The sequence below is a fragment of the Notamacropus eugenii genome, chromosome 7 (assembly GCF_028372415.1).
Source record: "Notamacropus eugenii isolate mMacEug1 chromosome 7, mMacEug1.pri_v2, whole genome shotgun sequence".
NCBI lineage: Eukaryota > Metazoa > Chordata > Mammalia > Diprotodontia > Macropodidae > Notamacropus > Notamacropus eugenii.
The window spans coordinates 28,378,512-28,404,549 of NC_092878.1; the positions used below are offsets into that span (position 1 = coordinate 28,378,512).

Below are 26,038 nucleotides of genomic sequence, written 5' to 3' on the forward strand. Positions count from 1 at the left end.
ACACATGAAGGAGAGTGTGGATTCTTATGGTGGGGTCAATGAACCTAGATGATAATGACCTAAGCTCCATGACCAAAATGTAACCTTTGTGTCTGAAACATGTTTGGTCAAAATTCCACCCCTTCCCATTACTTCCCCTGCCCAGAATATAGACACCCAGGACTTCCACTCCTTTGCTCTTCTCATATTTTATCATTAGTTCCCTATAGGATTCACCCATCCTCCTCCTTTTGGTCTCTGGCTCAGACCTTTGTCATCTGCTTCCCAGACACTCTAAAATCTGCTCCACCCAAGTTTCTAGTTTCTCTCCTTTTCTTAGTTCCAAAGTGACTTCAAATAATCTTTCTTTTTGGTGGTCTTTGACCACATGATCTCCCTTCTTAGCTCCTCAGATACCTTCTCAGGCTTCTAGTACCATCTTTATATGAAGGAACAACCTCTCATTCACTAGGGCTCTGGCAGTCTATTCTAGTGTGGATTCATCACCTTCTACTTTTTCTGCCCACTCTCTTTACCTATGCAGGTCCTAGGACCACTGGACTTGGCCTCGAAGAGCACTTCTCAAAGTGTAATGCAGGGAATCCCCTTTTGGGGGATCCATGAAGTCAAAGCCATTTTCATAAAAATACTACAATACTGTCCTATGATGTTGGGAGGCCTGAGGGGGGATGGTTTTGGTTGGAGGACAGGGTACCAGAATTTCTGAAATAAACAGGGGACAAGACCCTATAGCACTCATTGAGTGAGAGCACTGTTGATGACAATCTCTAATTCCCTTGCACTCCGTTACACATTTAGCAAAAGTTTGTTCACTTATTGGATTTTTAGTTGGATTAGAGATTGCGTGGCTTTGTGCAGAACTAGCTTCAGAGGGTAATACCATATCTTAAACTAAATTATAAGGCAGTAATCATCAAAACTATCTGATACTGACTAGAAACAGAAAGGTAGATCAACGGAACAGAGGAGACATACAAATGACAGGAGCAAATACATAGAATAACCTTGTATTTGACAAGTATAAAGACTTAAAATTTGGAGATAAAAATTCATTATTTGGTAAAAATTGTTGGGAAAACTGGAAAGTAGTATGGCAGAAACTTGGCATAGACTAACCATTTACCAAGATAAGGTCAAAATGGATATAAAGAGAGATATTACAAGAAAATTAGAAGAACATAGAACATATTACTTATCAGACTTATGGATAGGTGAAAAATTTATAAATAAACAAGAGAGAAAGAGCAAAGTTAGTTGTAAAATAGATAATTTCAATTACATTAAATTGAAAAGGTTTTGTACAAATAAAACAAATGTAGCCAAGATCATCAGGAAAGCAGAAAATTGGGGGAAAAATTTATAGACAGTTTCTCAGAATGATCGCTTAACTTCTTAGTATCTTGGCCAACACTCTTTGATTTTAAATTGAAGAGGTGTCATCTTGCATTGGTGAAGGAGTGCCCTCACCTAGGAGTTCTCCATACCAATGAAATCATTCAGTCCCTGTTCTCTAAGGTTGGGCCTCCTCTAGGGTTGATGGCTCTAGAGAAATTATTCAACCTCCAATGAGAATCTAGGGTGGGACATTCATATCAGACCCTTTCCATACAGTCTCTGATACTTCTAAATACCAAATTTTATCAGTAGACCACCTTTCCTCCCAGGGCTTTTATTTAGCATCAATTCAAGACAGTTAATTTAGTGAATGTGGTCAAATTACTTCCTCTCATATGCTTTTCAGCTAGCACATGTTGGAGAGCAGACTGGCTCACTGCCAGTGTACTCCTCTACCCAGTTTTGCATTTCCAGGGCCTTTCCATTTTGTCCTTACCCTTTTCCTTTATAACAAAGCCATCCCTTATGACAAAGATTTTTAAAAAGAAAGAAAAAAAGTAACTCAAAAACCAATAAACTTGTCAATTATGTCTGACAATACATGCAATACTCCACATCCATAATCCCCACCTCTGCAAGAAAAGGAGGGAGGTATATTTTCTCTACAATTTCCAAGGGCAAAGCAAAGGTTGGTCATTATGATTACCCAATATTAAGTTTCTTGGGAGGGAGGGGGTAATTTTCACTCCATAAAAATTCTGGAAAAGGTGGATCTGAAACACACAGTAAATTATTCTCACTCTCTCTCTGTCTCATACACACACACACACACGCGCACACACACACACACACACACACACACACACACATACACACTAGTTGAAATCACTGCAAAATTTATCAGAGATGCTCTAGTTAAAACCACAAGGTGAACAATGAGTTTGCTGCTCTTTTTTATAAAATGAACTCTGAAATGATATCTATTTATTTGCTCAGAAATCCGCTCTGTCCTTCCTTTCACTTTAACATGTACACTGGAAGATGTGGTTTCTACTCTTTGGAAAGTTTTCCAGAAGCCTTTGGCAAAAAAGCAATCAAATTCTCACTTGATCCTCCTCTTGAGGTGGTCTGGCCAGGTTAAGGAAGCCAGAATCAGACAACAGGTACCATCTCCTTGATTTTGCATTGCTTAGTGTCAGGGCTGCTAAGGCTAAAAGGTGAGGGCCAGTTTTTAAAAACAAGAAAACATAAGCAGTGATCCAGAGAGCTCAGGGGCAGCTATGCATTGAATACAGTGCTGAGCCTGAAGTCATGAAGACTCATCTTCCTGAGTTCAAATCTGGCCTGACACTTACTACCTTTGTGATTGGGGGACAAATCAGTTCACCTTATTTGAGTCAGTTTCCTCATCTGAAAAATGAGCTGGAGAGGGAAATGGCAAACCACTTCAGTATCTCTGCCAAGAAAACTCCAAATGAAGACTTAACTGAACTGACACAGTACACAGTAACAGTGATATTGTATGACGATCAGCTGTGAATGACTTGGCTATTCTCAGCAATACAAAGATCCAAGACAACTCTGAAGGACTTATGAAAAGTGCTATCTCTCCCCAGGAAGAGAACTGATGGAGTCTGAATACAGACTGAAGCATATTTTTTTGTTTTTCTTGGGTTTTTATCTTGGTCCATATTTTCTTTTACATGATCAATATGTTTAGTATGACTACACATGTATAACCTATATAAAATTGCTTGCCTTCTCAATGAGAGGATTTGGGAAGCAGGGAGAGATTTTAAGACTCAATTTTTAAAATGAATGTTGAAAATTTTTTTACATGTTATTGGAGGAAAAATAAAATACTAAATTAAATTAAAAAAAATAAAACTCCAGATGAGATCACAAAGAGTCAGACATGCATGAAGAATGACTGAATAGCAAGAAGAGTTTAGGGAAATTTGGGTAAAAACTTATACCCAGAAGATCTTTTGCTTTCCCTATTGCTTTTTAAAAACTGTAATTAATGGTCCATTTGGCAAGATTTCAAGCCAAAACAGTGGCCGATCTCAGCCTGAGAAATGGGTCAAGTCCTCTGAGAATCTCCTAACCACTCTTCTCTCCTCTAGAAATGTGGCTTGTTAGCATTTAAGCCTCTACTTGTCACGATATATTAGGATCACAGATTTAATTCTGGAAGAAACCTTAGAGGCCACTGAATCCAACCTATTCACTTTTCAGATGAGGAAACTGAGGCACAGAGAAAGGTGACTTTCTCAGGATTACATAGTGAGCAGGATTTGAACCCAGGTCTCCCTGATCAGTGTCTTAGCCATTGCATCGTCTTGCTCTTACCTTCCAGTGAGGATTTTACTTCAAACAGACCAGACAGGTGTGTCTATTCTGAAAGCTCTCCAGGAAAGGAGCCCCCCACCCCATCCTTTCAAAGAAGCCTCCTTTCCTGTTGTCTAACTCAAATACCTCTTGCTTCTGAAGCAAGTATGTTCTCTTGTTCTGTCCTTAGCCAAGATGGCCTCCATCTTCTAGAAGAACCCATTAGAAACTCAAAGACAGTTATTACAGATTCTTCCTTTCCATTTTCCCTATCTGAGAAAAAAGAATCGGTCTCATTGATTTGGTAGGGGAGGGAGAGGGAGGGGGAGAACTGAATTTGTGGTTAAATGAATTGGGGCCAAATCCCTGCTTTGATATTTTGAAATTGTATGACCTTGAATAAATCACTTACCTCTCCGGGCCTCAATTTTGAGCCAAGATTCTTTGACTCCATATTCAGTGTTCTTTATGGGTCCCTGACTCCTTAGCTTGTGATCTGCTCTAAGCCTCAGATCATATCCTATCATTCATAGATGAATACAGAGACTGAAGTTAATTTATAAGCAGTTATCAAAACACCTGGAAGTTTTGAACCCCACTTCCAAGGGGAAACTGAGGAACCTTGCCTTATCCCAAAGGCAGCTGTGACACAGTGGATAGAATCCTTAGCCTAAAGTCAGGAAGATCTGACTTCAAATCTGACCTCAGAGACTAACTGTATGACCATAGGCAAGTCACTTAATCTCTGTGTGCCTCAGTTTCCTCAGCTGTGAAATGAGGATAATAGCACCTTCCTCACAGCATTTTCTAGTTTACATCTTCCCAGTCTTTTTATTTTGTTTGTTTTCAGTTTGCATTTATTACCTCCAGGGTATAACACTTAGGATTGTTTCAATCCAAGAAAGTGCTTTCTCTTTGCCTTTGACCTGGTTGCTGGTGTCCAGAGGAGCTCTGTCTGAATCTGTCTACTTACTACTCACTTTGGAAAAAAAAGGAAAGACAATAAGCAAGTCACTTGAATTCTGCCTGCCTCAGTTTCCTCAAATGTAAAACGGGGATAATAATAACTCCTCCTTACTAACATTGTAAGGATCCAATGAGATAATATTTGTAAAATACTTAGCACAGTGCCTGGACATAATAGGTATGTAATAAGTGTTTGTTTCCTTATTTATGTACATGCTGTCTCTTCAGACAGTACATAAGCTCTGAGAACAGAAACTGTTTCCTCCTTAGGTCTGTATCCCTGCATCTATCATAGCACCTGACATGGAGTAGGAAATTAATAAATATCTGTTGATTATTTGCTTGAGCAATAGATACCCTATTTTGGTTTTTCTTTAGGAAGCTTGCTAGAGAAATATGCCTTATCAGGCACCACAAACATGGTTTCTTAGCTTTGACTCTCACTGTCAATGAACAAATGGGAGTTTTGATTATAGATCAGCATGAACTTGGCACCAAGATTGGGTCACCTCGGATATGACTGATAATAGCATTCGAGGGAGTAAAGCTGAGGGACTGGGCCCGTGAAACTAAAGCAACCCTCCTTGAGGCTCAGAATCTGCTTTGTCCCCTACTGATCACTATCAAAGTCTGCTTGCCTCCACAATGCCAGGATTCCCCCTTGAGAAGGCAGATAGCTCTCTAGAGAGGCTGAAGGAAACTTCCATCCTCGGGCTTCTTGAAAAGATATGTCTCAACCCAGGCCAAAGATACCACCTCTTCCTCACACTCAGAAACATGTTGGGTGTAACCACCAGATCCTTACAACATTCATGTCAGCCCTTGAGACAGCCTTGCGATTCCTGGTTGGGACACGAGGGCTTCCCACTGCAAGGATGTTATCAGATGGAGCAAGATGTCATGGGGCTTGGCATCCTTCAGAGGCCATGTAGGTAAGTTGAGTAGGAGAGGCCAAATGGTGAAATGAAGGAAAGGTTCTGCTGTCAGAGGATCTGGATTCAAGTTCTGACACCCACGCCTCGCTACTTCCTTCTCTGTATGACTTTGGACAAGTCACTTTATCACTCTAGGCTGCCATTTCCTCATCTTCAAAATGTGGGTACATAATTGGAGATTTAACTTCTGAGGAATCATCTAGTTCCATATCTTGATCTTACCCAATGATTCTTCTTTTTTCTTATTTCAAGAGACCTCATTAGCAGAGTCTGAGGGAAAGACTCCCTGGTCTGAGTCAGTCTTAATCTTATCAGTAATCAAACCCTAGACACTGACACAGGGCTAATGAGCTAGCTAACCTCTCTGGGTAATTTCTCAGACAGCCACTTCTACCTTTTCCCCATTCTCTAGCCTTTCTATTCTCTCCTCTTTGCAGAATTGGGCCTTCTGGAGACCAGTGATTTAGTTTGGCAGTGGCTCTCTCATCAATATCCCCTACCCCAGAGCCTCTTTAGGGAATATTTGGGATTTGGGGGGGTTTTCTGAGAAAGGGGGGAACCCCAGGGAAGGGAATATCCAGTTTCCTAAAAGAATATCATCTTTGCCCAGAATCTTGGGCAGTAATGTTAATCTTTTCAAACCCATGGATGTGTCAACATCATGGGGCATGAAGGGAGTGGTAGCATGTGTCACAGAGCCGTAACTAACTCTAGTTACGCCTGGGGAAAAATCCAGCTGGGGTAGAAAACACAAAGGCAGTTACTCAAAGAGGGCTGTCCAGACAATCCAGCTCTAGAGGAGGGTGTAGGGAAAAAGAGGACCTTGACCATTACCACAGGGCCATGATGGTGGTAGCCAAGGTCTGTTGTATGCTTGGAACCACTGGAGGAACGGGAAGCGGTTGCTGGGGGAGGGGTGGGAGCAGAACTGGGCACCCCCTCCTGTCAACACCCTTGGTCAAAGCACTGGTCTCCCTATTCTAGTTATTGATCTGAGCAGTCATTCAACATAGGGTTTCCCATACTCTCAACCCTTGACACCAAAACTGTAGTATTAGTATCACCTAAAGGTCTTCATTTATATTTTTAGGAACTCTCAGTATGTTATTCAGTTTTATTCAAGGATCGAATTAAAAATTATTTGCTAAGCATGTACAATGCTCAAAACTACCATAGGTCTTACAGGTTAAGAAAATATAACGTGATGTATCTACCCTGAAGAAATTTACAGTCCACTTCACAAAGCTGCAGAGACATAGAGATGGCCTGTTTTACAGATGGAGAAACAGGTCCAGGAAGATTCATAGAGTGAACTTGGGATGCATAGCTTCAATCAGACAAGGACTAGGATAGAAAGTTCTCATTCTCAAGTCTAAAGCTTTTTTTTCGTTAGGCCATGAGGTCTTCCTACAATCTATCACAGCTGTCCACAAAGCAATGAAGGCATATTTCCATGGTGGGGAGAATTTGAAGCAGCGAGAGGGGGAGGAAATAAATAATTGATCCTCAACAGAAACACATATGCACACCCAAAATTCAGGTGACTCCCTAGGAGAAATACCTGACTGTTCTCTGGGTCAGTGATGTATGCTTAGCAATCACACTGACTCTTTAAGAAATATTCTCCACAAGGAAGTAGATTCAGCAGTATCAGGTCTTAAACTATATTTATAAGGTGAGAGCATTGTTAAAGTGTAAAAAGGATCATTTCAATTATTTTAAATTAAAATTTTTCTAGTATTTGTATATATACATTTGTATGTGTGTGTCTATATATATATATATATATATATATCCATTCTTAATTGGAGCCTTCTTGGGGGAAGAAAGGAGGGAAAATAAAGTAAAAAGGGCACCACAGAGGACAAAAGAAAACTAACGAAGAAACAAAGTGGGACAAGTTTGAAAACAATGTGTACTATTTATTATATAGGTTGTTTTGAAATGGAAATCAATCATTTCATGTTGAATCCTCTCTTATGGTCTGCTCTGTACATGGTAATTTTTTTTTCTCATTTTGTATTCAAGCTTAAAATTTAAAAAAAATTTACCAAAAAAATATTCTCCACCCAGAATACCAGCTTGGTCTCAGCATGGTCCCAAAGTATTTGACTGGTACAAAACTGACCTACTTCTGGGTTCACAGTTGATTCTTTTAATTCTTAGTCACATAATCTTGTGTCACCTTTAAATCATAGTTACACATGCACTAGCATCTCTCGTAGCTATATCCCTTTTCCCTCAAGTATCCCAGTTTCAAGACTGATACCAGATGCCGATCTCAAGTCCTTTAAGAAAAATTCTATTACCCAAGAACAAAGCCAAATCTGAGGTGCCCCAAATCTCAAGCTTTTAATCCCTGCTGCTCCTCTCTCCCAACACCTGCCCTCCTAGCTTCTACCTCTTCTCAACCTGAGTCCTGGCTGCTTTCTGGAACTGTTACACACAGGACCTCCCCTTCCCCAACACCATCTCCCAGTCCCATGTTGCCCATGGTTCCCTCACCTCTGAGGTACAGGTGCCTGGAGGGACTGCATCTGCTCCCCCACCTGATGGGAAATGGGGAACCCAGACAGGTAGCTGGTTCTGAAACATCGCTGCTGCTCTAGTTCTGTCCTGGCAGAATGAGCTGCTTTATACACTGATTCATAGCTCCACCCTCCCAGCTCCCTCCCAGAAGTCAAGTTTGGATGCTTAGGTGAACAGACCAGCGTGTGCAGGGAGAGTCAAGGACCTAAGGCCCACACTGAGATCTCTGAAGAGGACCACTATGGTAAGGAGAGCAGGATTTCTAGGAACAGAATCTTCAACCTCAATGATTCAGGGATATGTGCCAGGGGCTCCAGTTCCCAGCAACATCTGGGCTGTATGAGCAGTCTTAGAGCCTCAGGGATTCCTGGGGATATAAGAAAGTGGTGCTTTGCAGGTATGATGATGAGATAGCACAAGAGAAAAATGAAGGACTCAGAGTCCAGCCTGGCTCTGGTCTATGGAACTTACACACACACACACACACACACACACACACACACACACACACACATACACCACCCCCAAGGAGCACTGAGCTGCTGTCATCACTCCTGGGGATAGGTGGTGCTAGGTAGACAGAGTTGTCCATGGTGGATCCAAGGAACGAAGATCACCAGATTCAATGTTGAGAGAAGGAAGATAACATAGACTTTAAATAAGTAGAGAGTGAGGTACCAGGAGAGAAGAGGATGAGCTAAGCAACTGCCCAACCGAAGGGATGGGGGAAAACATAGGACTCTTCTTTTTCCACGGAAGTTCTGAGAATCTCTAGTACTATCCAAGATCCTAAACTTGGATGATCCCTATCTCTATATCTCTCTTACTGAGGGGAGGCAGCACATGGCTCCACACCCAGTTGGGAACACTGGGAGTTTCCGGCCTGAGTTTTTGCCCAAGGGCAACACAACCGGCTTTTCTCGCCTGTAGATGAAAATGGTCTGATGAGTATGAGATCAAGTTCTGAACTTGGAACTGACTGAAAACCTTAATACCAAGATGCTGAAATGATGGGATTGGCCGTACTGTTTGTGACTGTGTCTGCCTGCTGCTGCCCTTAGCCTTATCCTCTAGAGTTGGGCCAAGGAGTGGACAGGACCTAAGTCCTCTCTCTATGTTGGAGAAATGGATGGCCTTCTTGTCTTGGCTTCATTCTTTGTGCTCTCTAAATTGTACTGTTTCTGCTGTTGTGATGATAAAGTTACACAGCTAAACTGACCCCATGAAATTAAGGGAGCCACAGATCACCTATGATTGCCATGGCAACTGGAACCCAAACTTTTAAGGTAGTTTGACCATCAGGAATTGCTCAGGGGTCCAGGAGCCTGCTTAGAGTTTCCTTCCTCCATCCCATAGGAATTCACTTTGTACTCTGTCCGCCTTCCCCCTCTCCCCAAAAAAGAGGCTTACTTTGCTCTCCAGTCGTATCCCTTTCTAGTGCTTCCTACTCAGGGTCAAGGAACATGGGAGAGATGAAACTAAGGATCAACTAATCAGTGAACAAGCACCATGCTTACTGAACACTACATGCGAGGCACGATGAGGCACTTATACAAAAATGTACAAGATATGGCATTTATAACTTGCTGTGTTTCTACTTTTTAAAAATACAATTTTATTGATATCTTCAGTTTTTACATTACCTGAATTCCCCAGTGTCCTTCCCCTCCCCTCCCAGAGAGCCATCCCTTACCACAAAGAATGAAAAGGAGAGGAAAAAGTTCAGCTAAAACTAATCAACATATCCAAAAAGTCTGGCATTATATGTAGTGTTCCACCTGTCCGTCACGCAAGCAGTAAATACTTATTAGTGCCAGCACTATGTTAAATGTTGGAGATATAAAAAGAGGAAAATGACAGTCCCCACCCAAAAGGATGTCATCATCTAGTGAGAGTCAACAGGTAAGCAACTACGTACAAACAAGTTGCAGAGATATATGAAATAAACCAGGAAAAATCAAGAAAGGAAAGGCACTAGAATAAAGAGGTGTTGGGGAAGTCTTCCTGTGCCCATAGTTCCCCTACCTTGGTGAAGAAGTTAGAAGAAATATTTTCTCTTATTTCTTCTTAGGAGCCAGGCTTGATCATTACTATTTCATAGCACACTTACCTACTCTTTTCTACTTCCCTTGAGACTCTAAACCTTTCATTCTTCCAAATGAATTTCACAACCATTTTGTCCAATTTAATAAAATGATTCATCAGTAATTTGATTGATATAGCACTCAATCAGTAAACTAATTTAGGTAATATAATTTTTATTATAAGTGGTATAGCCCAACTGCGAGCAAAGAATATCTTTTAAATTATTTAATTCTAAGGAGCCTAACTGAAGTGACAAAACTAATAAACATGAAACTATTAGAGGATAATACAAGACCATATATAATTAAATGCTGAATTATGCAGTTTAAGCTGTTAAAAAAAAAGGAATTGTTCAGAGAAGAGAGAGGCGAGCATGACCTGAGACCCTAAGAGAAGGCTTTATAAAAAAGCTGATAATTTATCTACACTTGAAGAATGGGTAAAATTAGGAGAGATGAAGGGGAGACAGGAGAACTGACCAAAGCTTGTCACTCAGGTTTACCTCTTCTTTCTTCCATCCCACAGCTCTGAACTTTTCTTCCTTCCTCCCTATCACCACAGTAAGATCCTTAGGTGTGTTAATTATGTCTTTCCTGGGAAGTTTTCACCTTACTAGTCTCCTGAATATTTAAGGCCAGAGATGGAGAGATAGATCCTACTAGAAAGGCATACCCAGTGAGTGATAGGTTGTCTTCTCTGACAAAAAGCTTCTGAGACCTGCAAAGGTGACCTGAGCTCTGAGGCTCAGGGACTTTCCTCTCATTCAAAAGGACCCATATAGACAGATAGTAAAAATTTTAAACTGGTATTCACAAATTCCCAAGGGGTCCTTGAATGTAATTCAGGGGATCTATGTACTCGGATGAGGAAAATTTTCAATTTTATTTTCACTAACCACTGACTGAAATTTATCATTTCTTTCCATTATGAATTTATTTTGCAAACATCGTTTTGAGAAGGGCTCTATAGGTTTCATCAGATTGCCAGAGGGGCCTGTGATACAACAAAAGTTAAGAACCCTTGTAGTAAAGTTATTTACCAGTCCCTCGCTCCCCCACATCGTTAGAATTTCAGCTGAGTCTCATTGCATCCCTTCAGCAGCTCTGCAGCTCTCCAACCATCTCCCAAGGGCACAATGAATTGAGATGATTTCCCAGAGTTCTTAGCTTTGGAAATGGGGGCAGGAAAGAAAAGGGAGGGAAGTCCCACTAGGTAGGGCTAAAAACAATGAAAGAAAGAAACACATAAATGAATCAATAAAGACTTGAGTCTTCTAGATAATCAATCCACATTTCCAGAGAGATTGACCTGGGAGCCCCTCGATCTAATCCTAGCCTAGCCACTTACTACCTGTGTGTCCTTGGACACGTCATCTCTCCTTTTCTAGCTTCACTTTTCTCCAATGAAAAAGGAGTCATTGAATTAGAGGACCCTTGAAGTCCCTGCTGACTTTAATGTTGACTGTCCTTGTTATTAAATAATACTTTGGAAACATTTTCCCTCCTCTTTTGTCCTTTTGTCATTCTCTTGATAATTATTTAATCCTATAAAAAGATGGAGGGGGTAGTGGTGGTAAGGAGATCATATAATTATCATTTGTGAGCCCTGTGCACAGATTTCAATAAGCTTGGAAGCTATCAGGCTCTGGGTCTGCTTGCAGGATCCATAAGGTGATTGGCAGGCACTTTCTGAGCTGAGTCCGGTGTTACAGAGGCAGCCGGTGGTGCAGTGGATAGAGTGGTGGGCATGGCAGCGGGAAGACCTCAGTTCGAATGTGGTCTTGGACATGTATTAGTTGTATGACCCTGCGTAAGTCACTTAGCCTGTTTGCTTCAGTTTTCTCAGCTATAAGATGGGGATCATAGCAGCACCTACCTCTCAGGGTTGTTATGAGGATCAGATGAGATAACATTGATTTTTTTAAAAGCCTCTTATGTAATAGATGCTATAATGTGCTTATTTCCCCTCCCTTCTTCTCCTTAGCACAGCAACTGGTACATAGTAGATATTGTACAAATACTTATCCGTCTCTTCCCTTCCTTTTCCTTTCCTTTTCTTCCCTCCATCCTGGGTCATCCCAAGGGCCTTCCTATTAATGTTCAACACACACACACACACCAGGATTTGTTCATTGTTGAAAGAGTAGTATGGTCTACTCTTACCTTAGACACTTAATAACTCAATTTCCTCATCTGGAAAATGGGGATAATAATGGCACCTACCTCGTAGGGTTGTCGTGAGGATCAAATAAAGTCATGGATACAAAAGGCTTTGTGACTTTAAAGAACTATGGAATTGTCACTCCATCTCCCCAGTCCAGGGCCCCACTCTTCATAGGTCCAAGTACCAACTGAGGGGTAATATCTTTCAGTCAATAACTATTTATTAAGCACCATACTAAGTGGTTGTGTTTTGTCCTTTGTTTTCAGAGTATCGATGACCTCATGAATGATGTCTTGACTCATGAGTGAATTACATTTAAGTGAGGCAGAGCTGTGCAAAGTCATCAGCCTCACTTTCTCTTCCAGAGTCACCAAGGTCCCCAGTGGCAAGGCAAAAGTCAGGACAATTGGACAACTGGTAATGGCTGGGGATGCCGTGGATGACCTTGGCATTTTCAGTGTCTTACCAAGAACTAAGCATTCCCTAGCACCTGGTTCAGTTGTGTCATGGTCTTTGGAACAAATTGTTCTCATTCACCCATTCTGTTAAGGAAAGTCTTCATGTGATTGGAGTAGACATCCCCCTCACTCATTGATGGATCTGAGACCTGTCAGCTACCTTCAGCCTGGCTTAGCATGTCCAACGAGACAGTTTTACTGGGGTATGGCCACTGTGCATGCCACAGCTTCTTGGAGCCACAGGTGAGAGTTGGGTGAAAGGTGGATGTATAGCCCTGGAAAGGCTCAGCAAGTCCTCACACCAGAAGAACTAGTCTTCTTGAAAGACCTCATACATCCCCTACCCTGAGTACAAGGCAAAACACAGTCCCTGCACTCACAGTCTAATGGGGAAAATAGCTTGCAAACAACTAAGTACAAACAAGCTATGTCAGGAACCACACTCCTCTGCCTTTTTTTCCTTCTCAATTCCTTGGGTGTCTCTGATGGATAGATGACTTCTTGAGTTTCTCCAGTTCTAAGGTTCAATGTTTAGATGGGGGCAGGCATCCTCTGAGCATCATCTTGGAGCTCCTCCTCTTACCTCTCTGCTGTTATATGGATGGAGTCCATCTAACCTAGAATTCTCTCCATCTTCAATGTAAATCCTTCACAACCCATCTCACTCCCTATGTTCATAGTTCACAGAATCATTCTCCTTCTAGTAACATTAGGTAAGTAGTTCAAGGTCATGCCGCCAATATGCCAGGACTTGATCTTGGCTACAAGTCCAGGACCCTTCCCAGGGTGCCACCATGCCTTTCAGTAACTAACTTCAAACCACATAAATTTTTCCTTTCTCTAAATTCCCCTATAGCTTAAGAATCTAAACCACATGACCACATACTTGCTTAGGCAACTTTTACTCTATCTTGGTTCAGGAAACCCCAGGTTCATTTCACCTCTGCCACTCACTGCTTTCATGACTATACTCTGAAAAACAAACAACCGTAATAACCAAAGAAACCTTATCCTCTGGAGCCCCAGTCCCCTCAGCTATAACATGAAGATCCTAATAGTGATACAGCCCTCCTCACAGGATCATTGCTGATTCAGCTCTGTTGAGGCAGGGTTTGGACACTCCTAGTCACTGGTAAGCTCATTGCTCAGATGAGTTCCACCATATAATATTTTTTCTCTGTTCTGGGAAGCAGTACAAAAGAATCTCTAATTCTCTCTATTTAAAAAAAAAATTATGAGTCCTTAGATAGAAATAGAACTCTAGAAAAAACATCTCAGCATTAAATCTTTCTTCTCTGGGATGTTACCACACAATTGTCTCCTCCCTCAATTAGTAAGAGCCTATTGTTATCACTATTTATGAAGACAAGCTAAAATATATGATTTATAAAGCATTTAGTTGTTGGCTCATGTGTTCGGTTTTTTCAGTTGTGTCTGACTCTTTGTGACCCTCCACTTGTCCTCCTCTCTCTCCCTTAGCAGCTGTCTTAGCTGTGAAGGGCCTCTCTTGGCCGCCCCTTCTCCATCTCTGTACATCTTCTGTCCCCATCAGAAGTCAGGTCCCTCCTCCAGTTGAGCCCAGCCTGGACTCACTCTCACTAGCTTCTTCTCAAACTGTCTCGTCACCAAAGGGTTAAACGCTAGGTGATGAATTCTTCGGTCGTGGTAAGTCTTAAAACAGAACAAATGTTTACGTCAAGAGCCACTGTTAGACAAGCCTTTTGCAAACCTTAAAGTGACCTTTTAGTAATATTATTAGAGTACTGGGTACCAGGAAGACAAGGGCATTGAAAGAACTGTGGAGAGCCTCATGATCCTGTCTCCAGCTGATTCTTCCTCCTGGCACCTTTCCAATTCCAGAGAAGTTTGCTTCAGATGTTCTGTGAAATCACAGAGATGTTGGTTGTGTAAACGCAGAACAAGTGGATTTATTATAATGTATTCCTTTTATATCTTCCAATCTCCATGTTTAACAGGGATGTTCCCTCTGTTCAGAAATATCTTACTGATGTTGTCAGATTTTGGAGGGCGTAACCAGGAGCTGAACTAAAGTTACCTGGAGTGATGTCCCTCCTAACTCTAGACATCCAGCTTGGCTTTACTAAATAGGGAAAGCAAAACACGTGGTGGGTGTGGGTGCAGATATGTCTTAACATTCAGCCCATTGAAGGTGTCCTATATACAGTTTAGTAAACAAACCATTCCCTCCCTTGATCTTGTGTCTCCTTTTTTCCTCTGCTTGTTCCCCCTTCCTTTCCCTAGTTGCTTCTGCTTTTACCTGATCCCCCTTTCCTTCCCTTCTTCATCCTTGATTTTCCCTCTTCCTTCCTCCGCTTCCTTTTTCTCTGGTTTTCCCCAGACTTTTTGATTCTCTACCAAAAAAATAAGGTTCCATTCTCTTGTATTTGAGAAAGCTAGTAGACAAGGCAGAAAAGGAGTTCTTTAACAAAACAGATGCTTATCCATTGGGGAATGGTTAAATAGTTTGTGGCGCCTGAGTGGACTGAAATGTTGCCATCCTGTAAGAAATGATACTCTTAATCTATGAGTCTGTGATGAATATGATAAAGACAGAGAAGCCTGGAAAGACTTATATGAACTAATGCAAAGTGACAGAAGCAGAAACAGGTTAATGATGTACACAAAGGCTGCAACAATGCAAATGGAAAGAACAAACAAAAACCAATGGAAACCCAATGCTGTGAGATTATCATGACCAACTTGGTCCCGTTCGAGGAGACAGACAAACAGAGAGAGTGAGACAGAGAGAGTGAGAGGTACAGACAACAACATAGAGACAAAGAGAAGAGACAGGGACAGAAAAAGATGGATAGGGAGACACATGGGTGGATGGAGGGACAGTTAGAAAGATAGATAGATGATAGATGATAGATAGATTGATAGATAGATAGACAGGTAGATAGATAGATAGACAGGTAGACAGGTAGATAGATAGAGGAACAGTCAGACATAGATAACACACATAATTTATTAAGCATTTATGTTTCAGGAATTGGTCCAACAAATTCAAGCAAGAAAGTTTATCCTTTGAGCAAGTGCAATAATTCTTGTTCTGAAGGAGATCATCTAACGGGGAAAGACAACACATAAAAAGGTGCTGGAAATGGGGGTGGGAGTTGGGGTGCAAGGGGGAGGGAGGCTTGATGTAGATAGGAATGACTGGGAAGTGGAAAACCACCTGATTCCTGGCAAGATAAGGTGAAATCTCACTTAGGAAAACCAGGTATCCCAGAGGCAGTCTAAGGGGCTGGGGTGGGGGACTAAGGGGACGGGGGAAGGCAGACAGGGGGAGGTGGGAGGAGATGAGGATGATGACCAGAATGAAGGTATCATGGTATAGAGAAGACACTTCTCCTTTCATCTTCCTTGCAAATGTGGGAATTTCAGGTGTGTAACACTGCACATAATGTCAGACTTTTAAAAAATATTGCTAGTTTTACTGAAGTATTTTTTGTTCTTGGTTATAAATTGATTTCTGGGAGGGAAAGGGGGAATAATACTTGGAAAATGTAGGTGATATCAATAGAAGTATCTCTTTTTTTAAACCTGAAAAAATAAAAATCAATAAAAATCAAAGACAGTTTCCTTTAAATTAAAAAAAAATGGTAAGAAGAGGAGGAGTGAGGAGGAGAGAGGAGGGAGGGGAGGGGAAGGAAGGGATGGAGAAAAGGGGTACCATTCTCTGAACTTCGTATCCCATTACCTCTATTGCTACACTCACCACTCTACCAAAATTGTTCTCCCAAAAGTCATTAATGACCTACAAATTACAATTAGTGAGGTACTCTTATTATCCCCATTTTCCAGATGAGGAAACTGAGACCCAGAGAGTTTAAGTGACTTATCCACAGTCACACAGCTAACAAGTGGGATCCAGACCCACATTTTCAAGCTGCTTCTATGACATCTCCAACCACCTGGCACCTCAAACTTTACATGCCCAAATGACTTATTGGCACCACCATCTGCTCAAACTTCCGTATTTGTAATCTTGGGATTATCATTATTCTCTCTCCTCATCACGTCTAACATTCCCATGAATGTCCCATTTTTTAAGAATATATATTTATTTTAGTTTCCTACATTCACTTTTTTAAGATTATGAGTTCCAAATTTTTTCTCCCTCTTTCACCTAGATGGCAAGCAATCCTACACAGGCTATACATGTACAATCATTTTAAACATATTTCCGTATTAGTCATGTTGTGAAAGAAGAATCAGAACAAAAGAGAAAAATGATGAGAAAGAAAAAACAAAACAAGAAAGCAAATAGGCTGCTTTAATCTGCATGCAGACTCCATAGTTCTTTCTCGGGATGTGAATAGTATTTTCCATCATGAATCTTTTGGAATTGTCTTAACTGTCTTAAATCATTGTATTGCTGAGATGAGCTAAGTCTATCAAAGTTGATCACTGTAGTGTTGTTATTACTGTGTACAATATTCTCCTGGTTCTTCTCACTTCAATAGGCATCAGTTCATGTAGGTCTTTTCAGGTTTTTCTGAAATCTGCAAAGTTTATTGACATATAAGAGTATGACAAAATAAGAAAAGAAATGTAGAATGATGTCAGATTGAGGAGGGCATTGAATGCCAGGCAAAGGCATTTGAATTTTACTCAGGAGGTAGTAGAGTTACTGAAGACTTTTTAAAAGCTTTTTTGGCCATATTGGTACATAAGAAAGTTAGTTTTAGAATGTTATGCAACGTGGATTGACTGAAGAATGGAGAGGAAGTGGGAAAACCTGTTAGGGGGTCCTTACTCAGGACCTGTGTTAGAGTGCTAGCCTTGGGAATGTTTAGCTTACAAAAGAGAGGACTAATGTGGGACTGTGTTTTTCTTGACCATGCCCATTGTCATGGGTTTCGGTTTTCTTGCTTTCTCAATGTGTATAGTGGTGGGGTGTGTATGTATGGGGTGTGGAGAATAGGATGTAAAAGGGAGAGAATTCAGAATTGAAAATAAAATGGAATTAAGAAAAAAAATAATGAAAAAGCGCTTACAGGGGACAGAACAAGAGACTACATTTATACAATGCTTTATGTATATATTATCTCATTTGACCCTCCACAGTGAGGAGGGTGCTATTATTATCATCCCCAATGACAGAAGAAGAAAATGAGGTAGAAAGAGGGTGACTTGTCCCATCTCACCTAGTTACTCAGCTAGTAGTACACAAATGGAGAAGTTTTGAACGCTGTGGATAAGTTCACTTGCCTTGGTAGTATACTTTCCCGGGATGTACACGTTGACAATGAGGTTGATGCACGCATTGCCAGAGCTAGCTCAGTGTTTGGGAGGCTCCGAAGAAAAGTTTGGGAGAGAAGAGGTATTAGACTGTTTACCAAACTGAAGGTCTACAGAGCCGTCATGCTGACCTTATTGTTATATGCTTGTGAAACATGGACAGTCTACCAATGCCATGCTAGGAAACTGAATCATTTCCATTTGAACTGTCTTAGGAAGATTCTTAAGATCAGCTGGCAGGATAAGGTACCAGACACTGAGATCCTTGCTAGAATTAAACTGCCAAACATTCAAACTATGCTTCAGAGAGCACAACTCCGATGGGCTGGCCATGTTGTTCGAATGCAAAATGTATGCTTGCCAAAAAGACTATTTCATGGAGAACTCGCATGGGGCAGGAGATTACATGGTGGTCAAAAGAAGTGATACAAGGACACCCTCAAGGTCTCTGTCAAGAACTTTGGATTTGACTGTGCAACATGGGAGACACTGGCACAGGACTGCTCAGCATGGCATGCCCACATCAGAAAGGGCGCTGTGCTCTTTGAGCAAAGTAGAATTGAGACAGCACAAAGTAAACGCAGGATGCGCAAATTTGGGATATCCACCCCAAATTTTCCCATGGACTATCAGTGCCCAACCTGTAGTAGAGCATTCTGAGCTCGTATTGGTCTGATCAGCCACAGTCGGACACACTGAATTTCACTGTATCGTGGTGATGTCATTTTGGTCCTCTTTGAAGACAAAGGACTTCAGCCATAACCATGAGATTCAGGATTTAAGGTCCACGTCTGACACTCTCATTCTTGGTGCTACCTAGTTGCCTGATAGCTGTCCTTGATCATGTGAAGAGGGATTAGATTTGTTCCCTTTGGGTTCTGAAGGCAATGGGCAGCGAGCAGTGGCAGAGAAACAGATTTCAGCTCACTATGAGGAAAAGCTTCTGAATGACAAGAGCTCTCCAAAATTAGAAAGTGCTGCGGGAAATAGTGAGATTCTCCTTACTAGAAATCTTGAAGTACAGGCTAAATGCCCACTTCTTGAGAACACTGCGGAAGGAATTTTTTTTAGTTAGGGACCTTCTACAGGAAGCCTTTCCTCACCCCTAAATGCTAGTGCCTTTCCTCTCTTATCTCCAATTTATTCTGTCCCTATCTTACCCATCCATAGTTGTTTACATGTTGTCTGTTAGAACACAAGCTTCATAAGAGCAGGGAATGTCTTTTATCTCTCTTTGTATCCCCAGCACATAGTACAGTGCCTAGTATGCAGTAGGTGCTTAATATATGCATGTTGACTATTGACTAAGGTATAAGCTAGCCCAGTTGAGTCTTCCAGTTCTAAGATCTTGCTATTCTGTACCATATCTAAAGTCTGAAACTCAGTGCTCTCTATACATGTGTAATTTTTTTTTGTCTAGAGTTGTCTGTATTTTATAGATGTGGGGCTCTACAGAGGCAGTAAGGTGATGCATGGGATAGAGCACTGGGCCTGGAGTCAGGAAGACCTGAGTTCAACTCCAGCCTCAGACAATTGCTATCTGGGTGACTGTGGACAGGTCACTTAACCCTGTTTGCCTTAGTTTTCTCAAGTGTAAAATGAGCTAAAGAAAGACGTGGCAAAGTAGTCTGATATCTTTGCCAAGAAAAAAAAACCCAAATGGAGTCATGAAGAGTTGGACACAGCTCAAAAATGACTGAACAACTTTAATCAAATGATATTTTGTTTTAAAATAATAGTCATCAGTCAACACATTTTTTCAGTTTATCCTGGTAAACCTTTATACTAATTAGTAAGAGAAATTGATGGCAATAGAAATCTTTTCTACTCATATGCCTTTTTTATCAACTTGACCTGAGTTACTAGCAGTTATTTTCTAAGATCCCATACATCACTGAAACTCCAATCTCATCAATTTGGGTAGTCCCTCCAAGAGTACAGATCAGAACCTATATCAATATTCTTGTGACATTCTTGGCTAAATCCTTCCAATAATTTCTCCATAGAGGATCTACTTAGTATTCCAATAATTTCTTGAGTAGTAATTTTGTCTCATCAGCTGTACTGTAAGCTCCTGGGGGAGTTTACAAACACTGAGCTCACATCTTTTTTCTTGTATCCTATTCAACCCTAGCACAATGCTGGATGCAGCCATTCAATAAACATTTAGTATGTGCCTATTATGTGCTAGGGACTGTGCCCAGGCACTCTGAGGGTTGAAAGAATTGAAACAGGAACAAGTAGTCCTTTCCCTCAAGAAACTCAAAGTCTAGTGAATAATCCATCAATAAATACTTGGTCAATTGAGTATAAAGAGAGCTGAACTAAATGACAGACTGAGACGTACAGTGAACCTCTTCATTTTGGTTCCCTGAGGACTCTTTGTACATATACCAGCAGAGTTGAGTATCAGGAGCTGCCATCTCCCAGATAGTATATTTATATTATATTATATATAATATATTATTTTTATATAGCATTTATATAATATACATTATATTTATGTAGCACGTTCAAGATTTTCAAAGCACTTTTCATTTATTACCTCAGTTGCTTTTGATGTCCTAGCTTGTGGAGACTGTCTCTACCATGGGATGGGGGAAAGGCAGGACACTGTGCTCTCCTTTATTACTGTAAGATCATCAGTTTAGAGCTGGAAAGGACTGCAGAAGTCAGTCAGTCCAATTCCCTCATTTTATAAATGAAAAACTGAGACTCAAAGAGGTTAATGACTTGCCCAAGGTCAAACATGGAGCAAAAATCAAGATTCAGACCCAGGTCCTTTGATTCCAAACCTAGCACATTTTCCATTTACCATAAAATGTGACCACCATAGTAGGGCCTGTCTCATACCTTGAATCCAATTTAATTTAATTCCAATTCAATTTAATTACTCAAATAAATTTATAATGCAATTTAATTCAATTATTCAACAAACATGTATTGAGGGCCTACTACGTGCCAGGCACCATGCTAGGCAATGACAAAGATGAAAATGAGGTGTTTCCTATCTTCAAGGAGTTCACATTCTACGGGTAGGAAACAATATGTATACAGATAAGTAGGTACAATTGATGGTGAAATACCCTTTGTCTCACCACAGAATGTTCACACATAGACAAGCTCATCAAGTCAACATGCATTTATTAAGCACCAACTATGTGCCAGGTACATGCCTCAGTTTCCTCAACTGTAAAATGAGGACAATGATAGGCACCTGCATCCCAGTGTTGTTGTGAAGATCAAATGAGATAATGTTAAGCACTGGGGATACAAAGAAAGGCAAAAAAAAAAAAAAAAAATGAACAGCCCCTCCTCTCAGGGAGCTCAAAGTCTAATGAGGGAGACAAGATTATGTACAAACCAGGTCTCCTCTCTCTCTCTCTCTCTCTCTCTCTCTCTCTCTCTCTCTCTCTCTCTCTCTCTCTCTGCCTAATTGTCTCTCTTTCTATCTCTCTGTGTGTCTCTGTCTCTCTGTGTTTGTCTGTCTCTTTTCCTCCCTCTCTCTTTCTATATCTAACTTGTTTACACACACACACATACAAAATAAATAAACTGGAAATAATTCCAGAAAGAGGGCACTAAGATTAAGCTTCTGGTAGTAGGTGGTATTTTAGCTGAAACCTGAAGGGAGCCAGGAGATGGAGATAAGGATAGAGTTTCAGGCATGGGGGACAGACAGTGAGAATGCATGGAGTTTGGAGACAGATAGTCTTGTGCAAGGACCATCTGGGAGACCAATATCTCTGGATTTCCAAATTCATGAAGGGGAGTGGGTGTAAGAAAACTAGAAAGGCAGCAAGGGTCTTAAAAGTCAAACAGAGGATTTTCAGTTTGATCCTGGAGGTAATATGTAACCACTGGAATTTATTTGAATGGGAGTGACTTGGTCACACCTGTGTTTTAGGAAACTCAACCTGACAGCTGAGTAGAAGATGAAGTAGAGTGGGAAGAGACTTGTGGCGGACAGATTAACTAGCTGGTTATTGCAATAATCCACATATGAATTGATGAGGGCATGGATCAGGGCGGTGGCAGTGTCAGAAGAGAGGAGGGGACACATACAAGAGATGTTTTACTTGGTCTATGCTTACTTGTTACAAGAGAAGATCTTATCGGGGATGGGAAAGTCATTGAGAAGTGAGTAACATTAAAAAGGTAAAAGGACAAAAGCTAACTAACCCAGATCATAGAGCACTGGATCTGGAGTTAGGAAGACCTGAGTTCAAATCCAACATTAGATACTTATTACCTGTATGACCCCAAGTGAGTCACTTAACTGCTGTTGGCCTCAGTTTCCTCAATTGTAATCCCAGGGTTGTTGTGAAGATGAGATGAGATAACATTTGTAAAGTGAATAAACCAATGCCTGGTACATTTGTTGTTATTTAGTCATTTCGTTTTTGTCCAATTCTTCATGACCCTATTTAAGGTTTTCTTGGCAGAGATACTGAGTAGTTTGCCATTTCCTGCTCCTGCTCATTTTACAGATGAGGAACCAAGGCAAACAGTTAAGTGACTTGCCCAAGATCACACAGTTAATAAGTGTCTTAAGCCAAGCTTGAACTCATGAAGATGAGTCTTGCTGAAGCCAGGCTGGGCATCCTATCAGCCACTCAGCTGCTTGTCTGGCACATAGTAGGTGCTTAATAAATTCTTTTTTCCTTCCTTCAAAGTAAATACTAAGAAATTCCAGGGGAAGGGGGGGCAGGGTATACCCTAACAACTGAAAGGTCAGGAAAAATTTCAAGTAGGTAAGAGGTAGCATTTGAACTGAATTTTGAAAGATAGTGAAAGATTTCAAGAGGTAAATGAGAAGAAGAAGTAAGGTCCCTGCCCTCCCTATTTACAATAATGGTAATATCTTATATTCATCAAGGGACCAACCCTGCTTTCACACACATTATCTCACACAATCTTTGTAACAGCCCTGAGAGATAGGTACAGGAAGTATAATTATCTCCATTTTTGACAGATAAGGAAACTGAGGCTCCAGAAGTTATTTGATTTTGCCTGTGGTCCCTCTAGCAAGTGGTAGATATAGATGCAAGTTTTCTGGTTTGAAGTCCATTCCTTATAGCCACAGCCATCCTAGGCTAGAATCACTTGAGATGCTTCTGTAGGAGACAGGCACCATGAAAAGATGTAGGAAATTCTCAAAGCTACGCTTCAAACCATTTGAAATATCAGTGCTGTTCAAGTTCAATTTGAGGAAGATGTGGTGCGCTAGTTTTGCTCTAGTTCAAAGATTTTAATGTGTCAGTTTTGGTTTAACCTTTTTTTATTATTTTTTTTAACCTTCTTTTGGGTTTGGGGCATCCTAGACTATGGAAACTGATGACTTGCTTTATCTTTCACCCTTAATTTCTGCTTTGGAGAAGTTTGAGAGTTCATGGAAATGAGAGAAAATGTCCAGTCTGCCATCTTGTAGCTCACATAACCTGGAAGCTAGTACTATGCTTTAAGAGGCAACATGGTATAATACAGAGGGGTCAAACTCAACAGATCTCTACATAAGGAACCCTGCTGACTGCATATTGACTTAGTTTTAAAATTTATGTTTTATTTTGGGAAATATTTTCCAATTATATTTCAATCCACTTAGGAGTATTGCCAAAAACATGTAGACCAATGGTGGGGAACCTGTGGCCTTAAGGCCACATATGACCCTCTCAGACTTCAAGTGAGGCCCTTTTACTGAATCCAAATTTCCCAGAACTGTTTGGATTCAGTCAAAGGCCATACCTGAGGACCTAGAGGCCCACATGTGGCCTTGAGGATGGAGATTCCCCATCCCTAGTGTAGATGGTGTGTTTGATTCCTGTTATAGTGGATGGAGTGCAAGGCTTGGAGTGAAGAAGACCTGAGAAAAAAGCAGAGAAGGAAAGACTGAATTAGACAGGGAGAAGGGATGATTATTACTGAACGAGATGGGAAGTAATGGTATTAAAACTACAACAAGGATTAGAAAAGAACCATTTCATGGTCAATGGAGTGAAGAAGGAAGGGCTGGGAGGAAGTTGTCAAGGAGTTTTGAAATGTAAAGAGGAGAAGGAGGAGTTCACAGTGGAAGGACCTATTTTCTCAGTAAAATATGAGATTAGTTCTTCCACGGAGAGGTTGGAGGAAGGGTGGAATGGGAGATTTGAGGAGGAAAAAGAAGATTTGGAACAGCTGAAGAATAAGAACAGGAAGTGGTAGTGGGAATTGAGAAAAAAAGAGTGATTCCATCTTGTGACACAATTCTGGAACTAGCTCAGTTTCCTTTCTATTCAATCATGAGTCTAGTCCAATTCTAACTTGTAAGAAGATTTTATTTAATTGTGGGAATTGAGAGAAAACTTGATTGCTTGGTTTAAATCTAGCCCTATGTGGGTAGGAAGCTGAATCACCTCTACATATTGCCTAGAGACCCTTAACTAACTGACCAAAAACCCAGTCAGATCCAGATATTGAGGCAAGAAGATTTCTCATGATTAACCATCTCAAGAAACCCATATATCTTATCTGAAAACAGGCTCCATACCAGTTGATCAATTATTGCTTCTATTGATTGAATGCAGACAGCTGAGGGGAATGGAGCGCCTCTTTTTCTGATTTCAGGGAATTGCATCTGTTCATTCTTCCCCCTTACAACTTGGAAAGTCCCTAATCTTTCCTCCAACTGGAAATCAGATTACTTAAGTTTGTTACCCTTATCAATTATTTTCTTTTAATTAATTGTTCTTATTTAATTGATCATCTTTAATGCATAAAAATCTGTCTCTCCCTGTATTCGGGGTCATGTGCCAAAGTTGAAGAAGGCCGTTTGTCCCAATCTGTTATGCAATTGGCATGTATTGCTTAAGAAATCGATATGCTTAGAAGCTCAAATCCTTATTTTCTCAATCATTTCATATTTCACCCACCACACAGTCAACGGGAGGTATGGTATAGAGAACCATTTATAGATAACGGAAAGGATTGCTTCGCTTCCGTGAAGGCTTAGTTGAGATTAAACATGGCTCTAATCATCATCATTCCATGTCTTCCTCTAGTTCTACTGAGTAGCTCGTAAGCAGTAGCAGAAGAGGCAGAAGATGGGAGCTATCCAGGGCAGAGTTATTGCAAAGCATGAGTGAGGATAGGAGAAAGAAGGAAGGATTCAAGTGTAGAGGACAAAGAAATATTGAACTGCTTAGAACCAATAGGGTAAAGATTGGGAAGGAAGGAAAATGAAGTTGGAGTAGGTGACGATGGTTGAGGAGAATTGTGAGGGATAGAAGTCATGGCGAGGATGGAGAGCAGGCATAGAAGAGAAGTAAGGTCTAGAGAAAGGTGAATGATGGGAGGTTATCATCAGATAAAAGCAATTCCAGAGTTCTTGATGATTCAGATAGAATACTTGTGGGTGATGGTTATGTCAAAGGTGTGAATGTTTTATGTGTGCCCAAGATAAAGTGGAAGAATAGGTCATAGCAGCTGGCCAGCCAAATTTCTCTTAAAGGGGACATCAGCACATGTGTTGGAATTCCTTAGTATATTACTATGAACTCAATACTGACCTCCTTGGGAAAGAGTGGAGGAAAGAAACCATACCAGGTACAGGGAGCAGCTTGTGCCAAGCATGAAGTTGGAAGATAAAATTTTCTCAAGACTGTTTGGTATGAGGCACTGAGAAAATCATTCAAAAATCATAATGAATGCATAATCTCTCCAAACCTCAAGAGAGTTCCTTGGGATTTGGGACTTAGCTGACCATACTTCAGTAGATTAGCTAAAGGTAACATATTAAACTGAAGGCTTGACATGTGGATAGTTGATCAAATCAACTGGTTAATCCCTCTACTTAAAATAAATAATAAGATGTTCTAGCCCTGACACCTCTATCAGGTCAGAACACCTGAATCAACCAATCAAAGGCATTAAACTAGGCATAAAGATCGTGAATGTGGGAGGAACAAGTCATTGAACAAAGCAAAATGAAGC

At 40.8% G+C, this 26,038-nt stretch overlaps 1 protein-coding gene across 3 annotated transcripts in view; it reads right to left on the reverse strand.

Moving 5' to 3' along the window:
* The window catches only part of PLA2G4E (phospholipase A2 group IVE), a 122,422-nt gene that overhangs the window by 62,830 nt on the left and 33,554 nt on the right, over nt 1-26,038 (reverse strand). Inside the window, exon 1 of one of the 3 annotated variants that reach the window (XM_072624675.1) lies at nt 8,073-8,168. The exons of the other annotated variants lie outside the window; for them this stretch is intronic. Coding sequence (XP_072480776.1) covers nt 8,073-8,162 — 90 coding nt within the window. The 5' untranslated portion in view covers nt 8,163-8,168. Of the gene's footprint in view, nt 1-8,072; nt 8,169-26,038 lie in introns of those variants that run through there. 3 annotated transcript variants of the gene reach the window in all.